The following is a 17887-nucleotide window of genomic DNA, read 5'->3' as shown; positions in this document are numbered from 1 at the left end:
AAAAAAAAAAAAAAAAAAAAAAAAAAAAAAAAATTTGCATTCGTGGAGTAAATTTGTGCTATATAGAACTCTGTTATGAACTGTTACTGTCCATATCATATATGAACCCTAAAAACAGTTTGAGACAAATATGAAAACTACCTATAATTTCTTTAAATATTTTTAGTCCCTTTGCTAAGGTAAAAGACATTTGCAGGATTTATACTGTCTTTCTTAGGCTGTTTTATTCCACATAACCTAATCCATCTGCTACATCAGATTGGCAGTTAGAAAAAAAAGCTAGTAGAATTAACTTCAATTTTATATTAAAAGCATTTGTTTAACTAAAATAAACTCATTTTATCATGCATATTTGTTGTTAAAACTCAAATGTTTAATGAAAATTTATGAAGCAAGTCTTATCTAATGCATGTTGATTTTGCAAAATTGGAAGAAAAAATGGTTTTTAAATTAGCTAATGGATCTAGAGCCATTTGAAACAACTGAAAGTTATCGCTACTTCATTCACCAGCAAGAGAGAAATCACTTCCATTTGTTTGAGATTATAAAAATGTAAAACTATTATTCTAAAAAATGACTCATCTCAAAAATTAAAAAGCAAAAGTGTTACATTTTTTAAAAAGAAGAGAAAATAATAATTACTTACTTGTAGAGTCAATTACCTTTATCAAAACACAGTACTTTGACTGGAAATAATGTGTAGTTCCAAATACTTTTAGTGTCTATCACATGTAAGACTTCCAGCTAGATTTTAGGGGACTAAAAACAAAAGTTTGTGTGACATAAGATTTTTATTTTCGTATATATATTTTTTTGTTTTGTTTTGTTTTTTGAGACAGGGTCTCACCATGTAGTTGAGATTGACCTAGTACTCACTATGTAGCCCAGGCTGGTCTCAAACTCATAGCGATCCTCCTGCCTCAGCCTCCAGAGTGCTGGGATTACAGGCATGTGCCACCACACCCAGCTATTTTGTTTTCATTTTAACTGACTACCAACTTGTGAACAAATTTGTTTGACCAAAGAATTTATCAAATTCAGACATGCCTCTGGATTGTAACATTAAGAACAAAATATTATGGCTGGCCTAAATATTTCCCCTTCCTTTCACTTAAAAATAATTGTCAATAATCAAAGGTGTCTAATTGAAAAGAAACCTTAATAAGATTCAAACATTGTCTAGATTGTCATTTTTCTATTATGTGAACATATTTTTAATTATGTAGATAAACTAGATAGTCTAGGCATAAAACATAACTCTTGTACACTAGGTTGTCAGTTTAACTAGCAGTACTTATTAGCATATTATACAGTATATGTCCCATTTGAACAAAGAAACAAAATGCAATCAATTCTCAATCAGAAGAAGTGAGAGATTTGCAGCATACAAGGTTTATAAATTAATAGTGTCTGCCCTTCCAAGGCTGGTAGTTGCATAGCTACTGAAAGTTGCAATTTACACTGATTTTTTCTTTTTTTGCACTGTATGTCATCTTCCAAGTTGTTTAAAAAATATTGTTATGCTTTTTTGTTGTTGTTGTTGTTTTTGAGACAGGGTTTCACTGTGTAGTTGAGACTGACCTGAAACTCACTATGTAGACCAGGCAGGTCTCAAACTCATAGCAATCCTCCTGCCTCAGCCTCTTAAGTGTTGGGATTACAGGCATGTACTACCACGCCTGGCTAATCATGCATTTTTTTTTATCTCTTCTTCCCATCCCTGTCATCCCAGAAAACAGTAACATGTACACACACACACACACACACACACACACACACACACACACACACCATTCATGCACTACTAAAATTGAAGGATTTGAACTAAACATTAGGACCTCGGCACCTCCAGAGAAGTTAGAATAGACAGGACATTTGTATAGTTCTGATCCTCAGCCAATAGACAGTACAGAATTTCTATAGAGAATGGACTTGAGGACAGTAAGTTTTTAAAAAAATGTTTTTGAAGCTACTGTTTGCACAGTAAGCATAATAATTTTAATAAGATTGTATTTTAATTTATGGTGGCTTTTAGGGTTAGTACTTTTTATAGCTTATGGAGGGACATGCTAAAGCTCTTCCAAGCCAGCTCCAGAATCTGCTGAAGGAAATAGAGGTGGGAATAACTTATAGGCAAGTAAGAGTAATTAAGAATTTTAAAATGACAGATTTTTCTAGAGAAGAAAGCAGTATTTGAAATTTGGTCTATAGAACTCTTTCTGTTTACATGTTCACAAAATGGTTAATTTTTCACTTGCTTCTAAGGATGAAAGTTACTTAGTAAAATTCTTAAAGCAACTTGCTAATATTAATGTATTAAATTTTAATCTGTTTCAGTAGCTTGCTTACTGCTAAAGAATCAGCTAATAAACGCTGTATGGTGTGGCAGTTAGAAAGCTGCAGAATTTCCTTGAACTCATTTTGGCTTAAAGGTAAATAAAAGTATAAGTGAAAACATGCAATGCGTAGAATTGTGAGATATTGTATTTCTTTGACCATTTCTTAACACAGAATATATATAACTTAGCACAAAGCTAGAATATCTAGTTATTTGCCAAAACATTCATTATATTAAATGCAGGAGTATATGACAAGGTCTTGGTCTTGTTGACTTTTCTGGTTAAAATATCTATGCATGGGACAAAAAGAAAAATAACAATGGTAGTGCATAAAACAATCCCATATATACAGTTTGTATTTCCAAGTCAGTGAATTGGTTGTTTAAAACTTCTACATAGCTGATATGAAAAATAATGTGTCAAATTTTTAGATTCCCAAGTTTTCCCAAAAGGCTATTCAAAAACATATTAACAAAGTTTATTAATAATTAATAAAGGGACCAGACACAAAGAGTTCATATGCTATCATTTCTTTCATATAAAATTCTGGAAAATTCAGTTTATCTACAGTTGCAGGAAGCAGAACAGTGGCAGGGGGTGGGAGGAAGGAGAGAGTTAGGAGGGCGGTATCATAAGGACACATGAGGATCTTTGGAGAGTTATAGATAAGATCATTATCTTGATTGTGGTAATGAATTCATGAACATATATGTAGGTCAAAATTTATTAAACTTTTTACTCTAAATATTTGCAGTTGATTGCATATCAGTTAAACCTCATAAAAGTTATTAAAATATGTACCTCATAGGATTATTTTAGGAATTACTCAAGAATAATCCATATAAAGCACTTGGCACAGTCAGATGGTTTTAGTAACTAGTGGTTACTATTACTAATATTAATACTTGTCAGTTTTTATTGTGATTATTACAATTGTTATAGAAAGCACCATTTCAAAATTAGGATTTTAAAGCTCATGTTCCTAATTTTGGGTGGGTGTTTACCATGCAAATAGTAATTTAAGTAGTTGTGCTACCTTATGGAGCAAGACTATATGTTAGTGTTTCCTATTTAGGCTAAAAAGTAAGGATGCAGGAAGCTCTGTGCCACAATAGCTAAAATGAGATTTATCAAAAGATCTGGATAAAATGTCTTGTTCAGGCTCATTATAATTAGAATTTTTGATTTAACATTTTTTCTCCTGTTCCGGGGATTGAACTCAGGGCCTTCACACTGAGTTACACACCCAGACCTTTTATTTTTCTTTATTTGAGACAGGGTCTTATTCTAAGTTGCTAATCTCGGTTCAAACTTGTGATCTTCCTACCTCAGACTCCCAGAGTGCTGCGATTACAGCCATGCACCATCACACCTGGTGCACTAGTAAATCTTACATTCTTTGAAATGCTATCCAATATATTAATTTAGTAGTTGACAGTGGTTAAAACAAAATGAATATGGTTGCCTCTCTTGCTAAACATAGAATAACTTTAGCTTCTTGATATGTCCAAATATTGAAATAAATCCTTTCTGTGACTTCTGTTGTTGCAGTAATTTGCAATTTTACAAATATTAGCATCTTGAAAATAAAATATTGCTATAACTTTAAGTATCACTTTTTTCTAATTTGTAAAAATATATTTCATAAAGAAATTCCATTGTAGTTCTGTTTTTCACTTCTTTTATCCTGTAAACTATTTCTATTTGTTTGTTGGGTTTTTTCCTAAGTGCCAAGAATTCAAGAGCTCAACAGCCAATATTCAGTTACAGAACTGAAAAAGATATTTTCTATTGAAGAAAAAAGGCTTGTGGTTAATTCTGTAAAAGCAAAGTGGTGGAAAAAAGCAGGACCAAATCCAATAAGAAGAGAAACTTTGGAATTTCTAAATACATATTTGTGTCCTGGTGATCTGTCTTCTAATAACACTAAAATGGAGAAGTTTTTGCCTACAAAAGCACTTCCATTAGAATGTAAGTACCTAATAGTAACTATAACTTGTACCAACATTTTTAGAATGAGAAAGTGTTAGATACTGGGTTTCTTCTTGGTGATTAGGGAAATATAAAGAAGTTCTAATATTCAATATTGGCTCTGTTCTACCTGAATGTATGAGTATAGGCTTGTCTAGTCCCCATTTTCTTTCTAAAAAGAAAAGGAAGTTGACTATTCTGTCCTAATATTCTACACTCTTTGTTCTTTAAGTTTCTAGCAATTTTCAATAGTGATTTGATTTCCTTTTACAAATAATTGCTAGGATAGTTCTTGTGTCTGGGCACAAACCACCATTTTGGAGAAACTTATTTTTTTAACCTAAGAGCTAAACTTTGGCATTCAATAATACTTAGTAATTTATCTTCAAAAATACAAAAATCTTTTATCACTAAAAAATTTACTAATTTAGCTTTTACTTATATATAAGTAGGCAGAAATATCTTTTGAGTGTTTACTTTTGTTATTTTGTTTGCTATAAATTCCATTATAGCAGATGGCACATATTTGTCATGAATTATGTATGTGAATTGTTTTAAGATTAGTTTGTTCAATGTGTAAATACCGAATAGTTTCTCTGGTGTGAAAAACTACAATGGTACATAAGATCCTAATGATATAATTGACAATGTGAAATAGGAAGAAAAGGACTAAAGGCGTAGGGGAAGTGGGAAGGGTAGGGGAAAAGTAATAAGGGAAAAGAAAAAATATAAGCAAATGAAAAAATGGAAATAAAGTCTTTGTAAATAGGGAAGGGAGGAGGGGGTGAAGAGAGGGCAGGGACAGGGGAAAAAATAACAACCAAGATACATCACGTAAAGGTACAAGATCCCAATGATGAATGTAACTGTACTGTGTACCTAAAAAGTGCCAATAAGCTCAATAGGGAAAAATTAGTTTGTGCAATAACTAATAATTTTTAATCTCAAAGGATTTAGGAAAGTTCTTAATATATTTAAGAATGATTTTTAGGAATAATTATCTATGTAAGGAATTGGGATGAAATTTTTCATCAGAGAAGTGTGTTTCAAAGACAGATGCACAGAATACTTTGAATGTGGTAAAAAGGAACACAGATGAGTAGATAATACCAAGCAAATGTGATCAGTCCATCCCAGGCCTTTATAGATACTCGTGGTATTTTTCATTTCTTTCACAATGTAAACTATTTTTACTTGTTTGTTAGGATTTTTTTTTTAATTCCAAGAATTAGAGAGCTCAACTGTGCCAATATTTAGTCACAGATCTGAAAAAAGAGTAAGAATTTTTAAAATGATGTGGTCAGGTTGCCAAACAAAGTAAAGGAAGAAGATTTTATGGAGTCTTCAAACATCTAGAGAATATATCTATAAAACTATACAAAGTGTTATGTAACAAAGTTAAGCTTAAAATAACAAATACTCCCTTTGATATCCAATAGAATTATGATAGTACTGTATATACAATTCTGAGGTTTAAGAAACAGTAACTCTTTCTGGACCCCATAGCCAAATTATTACAGTAGAGGTATTAAAGAGATAATAATAGATGAAAATCATCAGGAAAATAAAGTAGTAATTCCTGCTGACCTGCTAATTAGATTTTCTGTAGAGAATATCTCAGAGGTTGCAAATTGGTAGCACTCAGACCAGATTCACCCCATACATTATTGGCTATATGTTTTAATTACAATGTTTAAGATTTGGGGGATTGCTGGGTGTGGGGGCACACGCTTGTAATCCCAGCACTTGGGAGGGTGAGGCAGGAGGATCACTGTGAGTTTGAGACCAGCCTGGGCTACACAGTGAGCTCCAGGTCAGTCTCAACTACATAGTGAGACCCTGTCTCAAAAAAAAACCACACACACACAAAAAAAAGATTTTGGGGATTTAGCCAGGTGTGGTGCATGCCTGTAATCCCAGCACTTGGGAGGCTGAGGCAGGAGGATTGCCATAAATTCAAGGCCAGTCTGGGCTACCTAGTGAGTTCAAGGCCAAACTGAACTACATAGTCAGACCTTGGCTCAAAACAAATGAATAGATTTGGGGCATTTTACATATGGTATGCATGCTGAGTTTGTCTTGAAAATTCCAAAAACTGGACTCAAATTCTCATACAGCAACAATTAGCCGGGCCCCTAGTAACGCACCACTTTAAACAGAGCTTGTACCATCCAGCTCCCTGTAGAGCTCAGCACTCACTAATTGAAGCCAGGCATCAGTTGGCATTTACATTATTCTTGGATTTTTGTTTTACATTTAGTACAATTAAGAACAAATTAAATGTTTCTTGTATCAATATCTCGAATGCAAGCAAAAACAAAAAATCATAGACCACATGTTTTTGGAGGAAAAGAATAGTGTCTTCCAAACTTCCAAAGTTTGTCTTCCAAAGATTGTGATTTAAGGACTAGCTATATACTTCATCCATTTAAGTTATTTGGTTGGCCGTATAAGCATTTAAGGATTTTTTTTTTCAAATCAACTTATAAGGTATACTTTATGCCTAATAAACTGCATTTACTTTGTATAGTTTGATACATTTTGTGTATGTATTAAATCTGTGAAACTAGCACAATTACGATACGTAGAATATTTTCATTGCCAAAAGTCCCATGTGTCCTTCTGCATTCAGTCTCACTGTCACCTTTCCCCTCATCATCTTCACCTCTGCCTCTTGGGACCCCTTCTGTTACTGGATATAAATTTCTCCTATTCTAGAATTTCGCTTGTAAGAATTAGTATAAATTCCTTTGTGCCTGGATTTTCCACTCAGCCTAACATTTTTGAGACTCATCTGTGATGAGTATATCACGAGTTCATTTCTGTTTTTTGCAGAGGAATTTTCCATTGAATGGGTATACTACAGTTTATCACCTCCCAGGATTTCTTTCCCAATGTTTTTGTTATTGTGAATAAGATCATTTTGAGTATTCTTGTATCAGTCTTTTTGTGTATATTTTCTTTTTTCTTGTGTGAATTTCTAGAAGTAGAATTGTTGAATTTTATGATAGGTGTATGTTTGATTTTATAAGAAGCTACTAAATTGCTCTCTAGAGAATTTCACCATTGTACATTTCCACCAGCAGTGTGTGAATTTCATTTACTCTGTATCCTGGACAACACTTGATAGTAGCTATTCTAATGGTTATATTGTAGTATTTCATTATGATTTTTGTTGTTGTTGGTTGGTTGGTTGGTTGGTACCAGGTATCGAACTCTGCTAGGCACCAGGTATCCTTGCTCTTGCTAGGTACCAGGTATCCTTGCTCTTGCTAGGCAGGCGGCAGAATCATTGCGCTAAGTCCCCAGCCCTTCATTGTGTTTTTAATTTGTATTTCCACAATGACTAGTGATGGTGAACATCTTTTTACATGCTTATTGGCCTTTTATGCTCCTTTTAAAAAAATATAACAGCTTTATTGTGAAAGAATTCAATATTGTACATTCAATCCATTTAAAGTATTCCATTCTCTGGTTTTTAGTATAATCACAGAATGGTACAGTCATCACAATAAACCAATTTAGAATAGTTTAGAACACCAAAAAGAAACCTCATGTCTCTTAACAATCACTACCCTCAATTTTGCCCACCTGTGGAACCACTAATCCATTTTCTGTCTCTATGGGTTTGCCTTTATGGAAATTGCATAAAAATGAAAATGTGGCCTTTTGTCACTAGCTTTTTTTGGCGGGGGGGATCGAATTCGGGCCCTTGAGCTTGCGAGGCAGGAGGTGGGGAACCACTGAGCTAAATCCCTGGACCTGTCACTAGCTTTTTCCCTCAGCATGTTTTCAAGATTCATCAATGTTGTAGAATATATATATATGTCTTATATAAAGTATTGCTCAAATCTTTTGCCAATTTTTCATTGAGCTGCTTTTAATTATTGAATTATAAGAGTTCTTTACTATATTTTGGGTACAGTCCTTTGTCAGTTACATATAGATCCAGTATTTTATTCTAGTCTTGTGCCTTACTTGGTACCTAAGTTTTCAGTAACCATTAGCTTTAAAGCTATGACTCATTATACGCTTATTAACAATGAGTTTTTATATTTTTAAAATTTTATTCTATTTAGACCAAAAATTGATTTCTTAAACAATAAACAAACTATTCCTGATGATCAGATTATGTTAATAAGAAACTACAACTAAATGTTATATTAATACTCTAATAGAATGCTCATTTAGGCATGGAAGTAATTTCATTATTTTTTAATTTTTTTTTCAGTTTGTCTAGAACAGAAAGGTTCCTCACCTGTTGTACTTACTAATGAGAAATCTACACATGATCGCTTACCACTTCCACAAGGGAGTCCATCTCCTACAAACGAAGTAGCAGATATGTGTTTATATGATGAATGTAACTCTGTTGAAAGACCAAAAATTGAAGAAAAACTAAATGACCAAGAAATAGCTGACAGAATAATCCAAAAGAAAGAAACTAAAGATCACCTTGAACTTGACTACACAGTACCACTTGTTGAATCATCTACCTCTTCAAGAATTAAAAAAGCATGTTTTGAACATAGTAAAAACCAGGAGAATGATTTGGATCTTTTGAGCAACTTTATTATGCTGCGAAATAAATATCAGACTTGTATCTCAAAGACTGAAGTGATAGACCATGGTAAAAAAGATGGTGAGTAATTTGGTAATATTTTAGCATTAATATAATAAGTTGAAGTCAGGCGTGGTGGTGCACGCCTGTAATCCCAGCACTCGAGAGGCTGAGGCAGGAGGATTGCTGTGAGTTTGAGATCAGCCTGGGCTACAGAGTGAGTTCCCGGTCAGTCTCAACTACATAGTGAGACCCTGTCTCAAAAGACCCCCCCCAAAAAAAATAAAATAAGTTCAAGAACTAAGTGCATAATTTATTATAGAAGATAAAGAAAGCCCTTCTGGATAAAATTCTATTATTTTTCATAGTCAAAAGAAAAGCCATTGATTCATAATTCTTCTTGTATGTGGAGATGAGTATAGATATATAAATATAGATTAGATACAGATATCAGTATGTTTTCCCAAAATTTAAAAGTGCATTTGAATTTGTAATAAGACCTACTCTATATACAACTTGCTTTCTACAATGTGGCCAAGTTATTGCTGGAGTTGTAATTGTCATATTTCCTGCTTCCAACCACATTAAAGGTATAACATGTGTTATAATCTTTCATTTCTAATAAAAAATAGTCATTCTAGAGTAATTTTGGTGGACATTACCCTGATGAAATAAATGCACAAATACTTGTGTGATTTAGAGCATAGTTAGGTCTTACTGTCCCATGTGTCTTATGAACAGTCTCAGTTTATAATGTCATTTTGGTTGCATATAGTTCTCCGAAAGATATGACACCCTTTTATAGATCTACTTAATATTATATGACTTTGTCAGTCAAAGCATTTTTCATGGTGAACATTTCGGTGAAAATGCAGGACAGTATTTTTAAATTCCAGAATTAAATTTTCTTTATAGTACATAACCACCTTATAACTTACCTTGTTAGCTGACAATTCTATATGTAACAGAGATCATTCTAACAAATATTCATACTGTAATTCAAGTATATCTTTTGCATAAAAGAATGAGCAAAATATAAAGAATTATAAGTATGCTTACAAAGACTGGAATTTTTAAGGATTTGTTATTTTCTGATTTTTTTTTTTTGGTACCAGAATCAAACTTAGGACCCTGCATTTGTAAGACAGGTGCAGTGCCACTGAGCTAAAGGCCTGGCCCTTATTTTTTTTTTTTTTTTATATTTTCGGAGTCAATTCATATTTGGATTGTAAAAGGAATTCACTCCAAAATTAACCCTGCCATCTTTTTCTGGTTGCTATACTTGTGATACTGCTTATAATAGAATATATTAGCAATATAGAATGAAGACAAGTAGAAAGAAGGGTGAAAAATAGAAAGAATTTTAAATAAAAATTCGCCATTAGTTTACTGAAGAATTAAAGGCATATTAATGTTAGATGGCAATGCTTCTGTACTCCTTATGTTTCCTCAGTTGGTGATATGCTCCTGGCTTCTTTGCTGCTTTATACTTTTTCCCAAACAAGGCTGGAAGGAATTGTCTAAATTGTAAATTTGAAAACTGTAAATTGGGCATAAGCTTAGAGGAACAAGGAACAGATATTCTCAGCTTCTCCTTATGTCATGACTCTCTCTTCCCAATAGGGAATTTTCTCCCCATCCAGCATATCTTCAGGACTAGATGCACAACTCTGCCTAAAACTGGTGCTTAGTTAACAAGCTATTTGACTCTCAAATTAAGCTCTGTTCTCCAGTGTAGCCTTTATTTGTGAGATTTCCCATTGATGGAACAAATTACTTGATGGGACACCTTAAAGGAGGAAAAATTTGTTTGGCTCATGATTTCGGAGGATTCAGTCTGTGGTTGGTTAGCAACAAGGCAAGAACATCATGGTAGAAGAGTGTGGCATAAGAAAGCTGCTTAAAAAATAAAGAAGAAAAGCCAGGCATGGTGGTACCCACCTATAATCCCAGCACTCAAGAGGCTGAGGCAGGAAGATCTCCACGAGTTCAAGGCCAGTCTGGGCTAATAATGATTTTAAGGCAAACAGCAGAGGAAGGAGAGGTGACCAGATATAGATGGCAAGGCCACACTTCCATAATACACTGAGACATGCCCAGAAGTGTGCTCTCTGTGCATTTTTTAACCCAGTCACATTGACATATCATAAATAACAGTCACAATTCGTAAGAGAGGTTATATTTTACTTTGTCTTTATGGTTAATTCAGGGTGAGAAATATTATACCTTTTTAGTCTTCCTCAAGAGTTTCAGTAATTAATATTAGTTGACTCTATTTAAATTATTTATAGTTAATTGAAAGTATTACTTGAAAACAATAATACAGTGAAGCCTAAGATACACTCCATTATTATACTTTCAGCCATGTATTTAAATATCATATATTAAAATGTGTCAGGATGTATTGTATTTATAAAATTATCTTGTGTGTGATCTCATTATCAGTGCTGTATATATTGCTATATAGTAAATAGATAAACCGATACAGATACAAATAGTATCTTCTGCCAATGCCTAGGAAAGAAAAAAGAGAAGGGAAGATTTTAGAAATCAGTGTAATGCTGTTGCTGACCTTGAGATGCTCATGGTGTAATAAAATAGGTTAGACGTACAGATAGATCATTTTAGTACTGTGCACAGAAGGATAAGGAAACAAAAAGTGAAGGCACCTGCCAGTCTGGAAGGTGGAAGGAACGTGGGAAGTTACATAAGACTTCATGTACAAGGTGCCTGAGGGCTGAGGGTGAGGAACTGGCCTACCTGAGGTGGGGTGGACATGGGGAGGGCTTGGGCCCGAGGAGAGGATCGACTGCAGAAGGAAGCGCATATAAAAAGTCACAGAGAAATGAGGCAAAATGTCGGGGCCTTTTATGTATCAGGAACTGTGCATGAGGTTTACACCTATAACGGTATTTAAGTAAGGACAGGGCTGGGGATTTAGCCACCTGCCACCTGCCTCACACCCACAAGGTCCTGAGTTTGATCTCCAGTATTAAATAAATAAAGTAGGCACATTTTTCCTGTACTTTATATATGAGGGCACTTGGACTGTTGTCAGAACCAAAGCTAAAACACTAACCTGCTGTCAGTTCTTTCTGTTTTTATTTCCTACTTGGCACAGTGTCAGGTCTATTGATTTGAATATTTCCTTTTAATACTGATGTGTTTCAATGAAGAAATTTAACAAAGATTATAGGAGAAAGCATTAAAGTAAAGCGACACTAAATTTCTCCTGAAAAACACAAATTAATGTTTTTTGTTAGAATTTCAAAATCAAGAAGAATTGACTCATAAAGACGAAATTCCTGTTGTGTCTACTAACAAAACTCTAGAGAAAATGAATCAGGAAAGAGGAGCAGATAACATCATTGAAATTCAAGCATCAGGTACGTGACATGCTTTTAAAATATATTCAAATTTACTTAATTTGAAAGTCCTTTCCTGGATATCTATTACATTCCTTACTTTCTTTTACTTCACTTGTTTCAAAAATTTCTTCATTCCACTTTCTTTCACATTATTTCCAGAATTAGAATGCCATGTTCACTCTCTGTGCCCCTCCCTACCCACTTTTCCAGTCCCCTGATTGTTACTTCTTTCTTCATTAAAACTCCTGCTCCCTCCGTAACTTGCATCAGAGAAAAACAAACTGCAACTCCTCAGATTCTTCTGCCAAGTCTGGAAAATGAACTGCTAATGGGTGCTCTTTATGTTCTCTTACCTACTCATAGGGTGGCATAGATAAGTTACTCTTGGTTCCTGTATTGATTAAATTTTTGTTCAGTTGCAAAGAATATGCTTTGATTCCTAAAGCACATCCTGCTTAGGAATGGCATGCTCATTATTAAAATCAGTAAGGAAATATGATACTAGTTCTCAAATACCTTTTCCTTCTTTTGGTTAAATATTATGTATGCTCTCTAAATGTTTATGCACATCATTAATGGAAGTCCAGTAAAAACTAGAAACATCTGTCATTGGTAGAAATTTGGCTTAAATCCGTAACCTAATATTGGAGGGAAAAAGAAAATAATGTGATTCTCTCTCTAAGGTTCTTCGTACTTGCCCTGTCAAATGAATTGTCAGATAAATCCTTTCTAATAAGTAAGATAGCTAGACAATTATATAGTTGTATGAGGATTTTTTTACTAGTTTAGAATAAATATCCATATATAAGTCTGTATATAAGGTATTGTTTAGATAGAAGATCAGGTTTCCATGAAGTAGCATGTTCAGTTTGTTATCAAAAAAGAGCATATCCTTATAAAAACATTACTTTTAATGCTTTCATTTTTGCAGCAAGTCAGTGCCAAGCATACTGTTTCCTAGAAGCATCAGCTACTCCTATCTTAAAAAAACTTGTATGCCTCTGTACTCTCCCTGCTGCTAATTGGAAATTTGCCACTGTTACTTTTGACCAAACGAGATTCTTCTTAAAGGAACAAGAAAAATTAATCAATGATGCTATTCACTTAGGTGAGGATAATAATGCACGTTAACTATTATTATTAAGCATATTCTGATATATATTCTAAAATTCTAATATGTTTTGCTTATTTAGGTACAAATGATGAAAGAGAAATAACATTCAAGCACGCTGGTCTTTTACACCTTCTGGTAACGATTAGAGATGTCCTTTTAACATGCAACTTAGACACAGCACTGGGTTAGTTGAAAAAATTTTCTTGTTTTTTCTTCTTAAAATATTCCTTCTAAAAGAACTTACTTTTCAGAAAGAAACATCCTTTAGAAATTAAGTATCCTTCTTACTTCTATTACACTAAACACAGACATTTTGACATAATTACAATGAAATACACACACACGTATATATGTATATGAAAAAAATGTGCGTGTTTGTTGTTTTGGGCAGTATTGTGGATCAAACCCAGGGCCTCTTGCAGCTCAGAACATATACTTTTTAATTCTGATTATGTTCATTAAAGGAAATTGTCTTTAACAAGTATTATCACCCAGATATTTTCTCTTATGTGTCACCCCGATATAAATTTTAGTTTTCATTCCAAAGTTTTGATGAGTATTGAGCTGTAGTGAATCATAATTAGAGTCCTTCTATAGCACTAGCTCAGTTTGTCTAGATTCTGGTTGATAAGTCACTGATAGTCCAGCTGTTTACCCTAAGATTAATGAGACTGTTATAAGCTATCTACTTGGATGAAATTCTTTTTACACCTCAAAGAAATGCATTCACTAAATCACATTTTAGTATTACCATTTGGCTTTTTTTTTTTTTTTTTTTTTTGGGACTGGGGATTGAACTCGGGTCTTTGCGTTTGCAAGGCAGGCCACTGAACCACTGAACTAAATCCCTGGCCCACCATTTGGCTTTTTTTTTTTTTTTGGGACTGGGGATTGAACTCGGGTCTTTGCGTTTGCAAGGCAGGCCACTGAACCACTGAACTAAATCCCTGGCCCACCATTTGGCTTTTTTTTTTTTTTTTGGTACTGGGGATTGAACTCGGGTCTTTGCGTTTGCAAGGCAGGCCACTGAACCACTGAACTAAATCCCTGGCCCACCATTTGGCTTTTTAAAGAATACTGTACAATCAAGATTCTTACTAGAAAACTAATTTCTTAAGCTATAGGTACAAAGCTACTATGAATAATCTAGCTGCCTTGGACATATTTAAGAAAAGGCGTTCTCCTCCTCTAAACTTCTCCAAAGCAATATCCAATTAGGTTGTCCTTTTTCCTCTATGTATAGTGGCTATATCAATCAGCTTCACCTTACTACAATAAAATACCTGAGGCAACTGTATTTATAAAAAGAAAGGTTGTTTGTTTAGCTCATAGTTTGGAGGCTCAGAGGCATGGTGCCTGCATCAGCTCTGTTCTGGTGAGGGCAGCAAATGGTGACACATTGTGGCAGGAGTGTGTGTGGGAGCAAAATGGTCACTTACGGTAACAGAACCTGGACTGGACTGGCTAAACTCAGGCTTTTATGCCAGTCTTCTCAGAAGTACTTTCCAAGGATGGGCATCCAGTAACTCTACCCAAAGGCTCCTTACCACCTCCAAATAGCACCATCCTGGGGACCAAGTCTTTGCATATGGACCTTTAGAAGACTCTCAACTAGAGCATAGGAAAAGAAAGTCTGTGGGATCCCAGGCTGGCCCCAAATTTGTGCTCCCATAGCCACAGCCTCCCTAGTAGTTGGGATTATAGTTATGAGCCATCCAACTGGCTCTGAGTCTGCCTTAATAGGTTCTCAGGGCGATTTGTATGCATGTTTGAATTGGGAACACATCATTAGGTGATTTTTCAAAATTTCTTCTGGTTTTGACAGTCTTTACTTGTAAAACTTTATATTTGGAGGACACAGCTTTGCATCCTTACCATCTTTAACAAAGCCTGTAACTCAATATATTTTTAGTGAACAACTGTATCTGGATTTGGGAGATACAGGTTCAAATCCTTATTTAGGACTGTAATATTGATTATGCCCAAATCAGGCTGTAAGGGGTTAATGCCACAGTTGGTTTGTTTTAAAAAATAAGTCTAGCCAAAGCCTATATATCAAGGTCAAAATAACTCACACCCAAATTCCATTCCCAAAACTAAAACCTTCTAATTTAAAAAAACTCAAAAATAATATTCTAATTATAATCATATATTTTGTTTATTCTGTTCCTAATTCAAGAATACTTTGTCCTTTATGAGCCTTGTTTACATTAATTTCCATAAAAACTACTTACCTTTACCCCAATTAATTACCAATAGAAGTCAACACCTAAAACTGGCCAGGGCCTTTGTCTGTTACACCAACATTAATTGTCCTAACACCCCACTTTCTTTCCTACTTCTGTCCATTAATATATTTTTTCTGAAGCCTGCATCATATACTAAACAAAATACTAAAACATAACTACAGGATCCCTGATAATTTACACCAGCAGTGATTCCTTAGGAAAATTATTTCTTCCATCCTTCATGAAATTTTATTCTGTACTGAGGAGTGAATCTATGTACACTCTCCCCGACGGCTGCATCTTTACATCTTCAGATCTTTTTAAAGTTTTGTTGTTGTTGATGTTGTTTTTACAGGCTCTCCCTCAATTGCCAAGGACAGTCTCAAACTTGGGATCTCAGTCCATCAAGTAGCTGTGGTTACAGGAGTGCACCTCTCTGACTGTCTTAGAAATATTATCTTTAAAGTGGAAATAATCCCATTCCTGGCTCCCAACAGCTGATGTAAAAGATGTAGATGATGTAGATGATAAAGCATGTTTATGAAAGCTCTTGCTATAACTCCAAGCTGAAGAACAGGACATAAGTAGGCACTGACAGGGGTTAACTTGGTCCAACTCACAGGTGGTTCAGATAATCCAGTGACTCAATAGGGAGCTTATTAAAACACAACACTAAACAACAACAAACACCTAAAAACCACATTTCCATTCAAAGTAACTAGGGATAACAGTGTTTTAGGAGAATGTGAATCATTCCCATAGTGCCCTGTGGTGGGACTTAGAAGCCAACTCACATCCACCATCCTTGCTACTGCTGCTGTTGACTTAGCAGAGAGATTGATTCATTAGTCAGCCTTCTGTATCCGCAGGTTCCACATCTGTGTATTCAGAAAAAAAAAATTGCCTATACTGAATATGTACAATTTTTCTTGTTATTATTTCCTAAATAATACAGCAATTGTTTATATGGGTTTATATTAGGTATTATAAGTAATCTGGAGATTGATTAAACCATATGGGAGACTGATGCAGTTATATGAAAATACCATATCATTTTATATAAGATTTGAGTATCTGCAGATTTTGGTATCTGCTAGGTTCTTGGAACCAATTCCTTATGGATACTGAGGGACAATAGTGTATTCCCTATCTAGACTAGGAACTTCTGTGTGGGGGGGGTACTAGGAATTGAACCCAGGGGCTTCATAGTTTGCTATACTTCAGCCCTTTTTATTTTTTATTTTGAGATAGGGTCTCACTAAAATTGTTAAATTGCCCAGATTTGGCTCAATCTTGCAATCCTTCTGCCTCATTCTCCCAAAGTGGGGATTATAGGCATGCATCACTACACCTGGGTAGAATAGGAACATTTTATGGAACCTCTCTTTGTCCTGGAGCCTAACATTCACTCATTCATTCATTCGACCACTACTGAGCATCCATGGTGCCAATTGCTGTGTTTGGCTCCTAGGGACACAGCGGAGGAGTCAAATGAAGTCTCTGTCCTGACAGCCTTTATAGTCAAATAGTGGTAACACACAGGTAAACAACCAAGAGTAGCGATACATACTGTGAATGAGGAAGTACAGGGGCTCACAAAAGCCATTTTCTCTGGCCAAAATGCAGTAATATATTTTGAAAAAATAGCATGGCACCTGGAGGGATGGATAGCACAAAATGAGACATGATGTATAAAGAAAGTCCTGTGGTAAAGGGCTTACTTTAGTAATAAGTTTGGATTTTATTGGATTTAAAGGGCCAGTGGGAATAAGTGAACAGTTTTTAAGCAGAAGAATGATGTGATTAGATTTCTCTTTTTAGTGACCATGCTGGCTGCAGTGGGTAGAGCTGATTAGGGGAAGCAGGACTGGAGGCCACGCAGGAAGCCGTGGGGGGGGGGGGCGGTGCACAGGGAATATTGTTGGTTTGTTGGTTTGTTTAGTACCAGGGATCAAACTCACAACCTTGCACTCGTGAGCCAGGCACTGAGCTAAATCTCTGGGCCTGCACAGGGAGTTTTAAATGTATTGATAAAATTCCATTTGTTGCTGGGTGTGGTAGGGACAAGAGTTTCATTATTTATACTTTATATTTATTTATTTTTTTTTATTTTTCAGCTTTAATTGAGTTTATTGGTACATTTTAGGGATACAGTACAGTTACATTCATTGTTGGGATCATGTACCTCTACATGGGAAGTCTTGATTCTCATTTTTTCCCCTTACCTCTGCCCTCCCTTCACCCCCTCCTCCCCTCCCCATCTACAAACACTTTATTTTCATCTTTTCATTCTCTCACATTTTTTT

The 17887-nt window shown here is 34.8% G+C and overlaps 1 protein-coding gene across 1 annotated transcript in view; it reads left to right on the top strand.

Moving 5' to 3' along the window:
- Positions 1-17887, top strand: part of Shoc1 (shortage in chiasmata 1) — an 83801-nt gene that overhangs the window by 37405 nt on the left and 28509 nt on the right. Inside the window, exons 11-16 of the mRNA XM_010639338.1 lie at positions 2338-2432; positions 4068-4310; positions 8542-8952; positions 12135-12257; positions 13171-13347; positions 13433-13537. Of these exons, the coding sequence (XP_010637640.1) occupies positions 2338-2432; positions 4068-4310; positions 8542-8952; positions 12135-12257; positions 13171-13347; positions 13433-13537 (1154 nt within the window). The remainder of the gene's footprint in view (positions 1-2337; positions 2433-4067; positions 4311-8541; positions 8953-12134; positions 12258-13170; positions 13348-13432; positions 13538-17887) is intronic.

Source organism: Fukomys damarensis, unplaced genomic scaffold, assembly GCF_012274545.1.
Source record: "Fukomys damarensis isolate Sample0158 unplaced genomic scaffold, DMR_v1.0_HiC HiC_scaffold_36, whole genome shotgun sequence".
NCBI lineage: Eukaryota > Metazoa > Chordata > Mammalia > Rodentia > Bathyergidae > Fukomys > Fukomys damarensis.
Note: the sequence above shows the minus strand (reverse complement) of the source record. Positions and strands in the feature narration are given on the sequence as shown.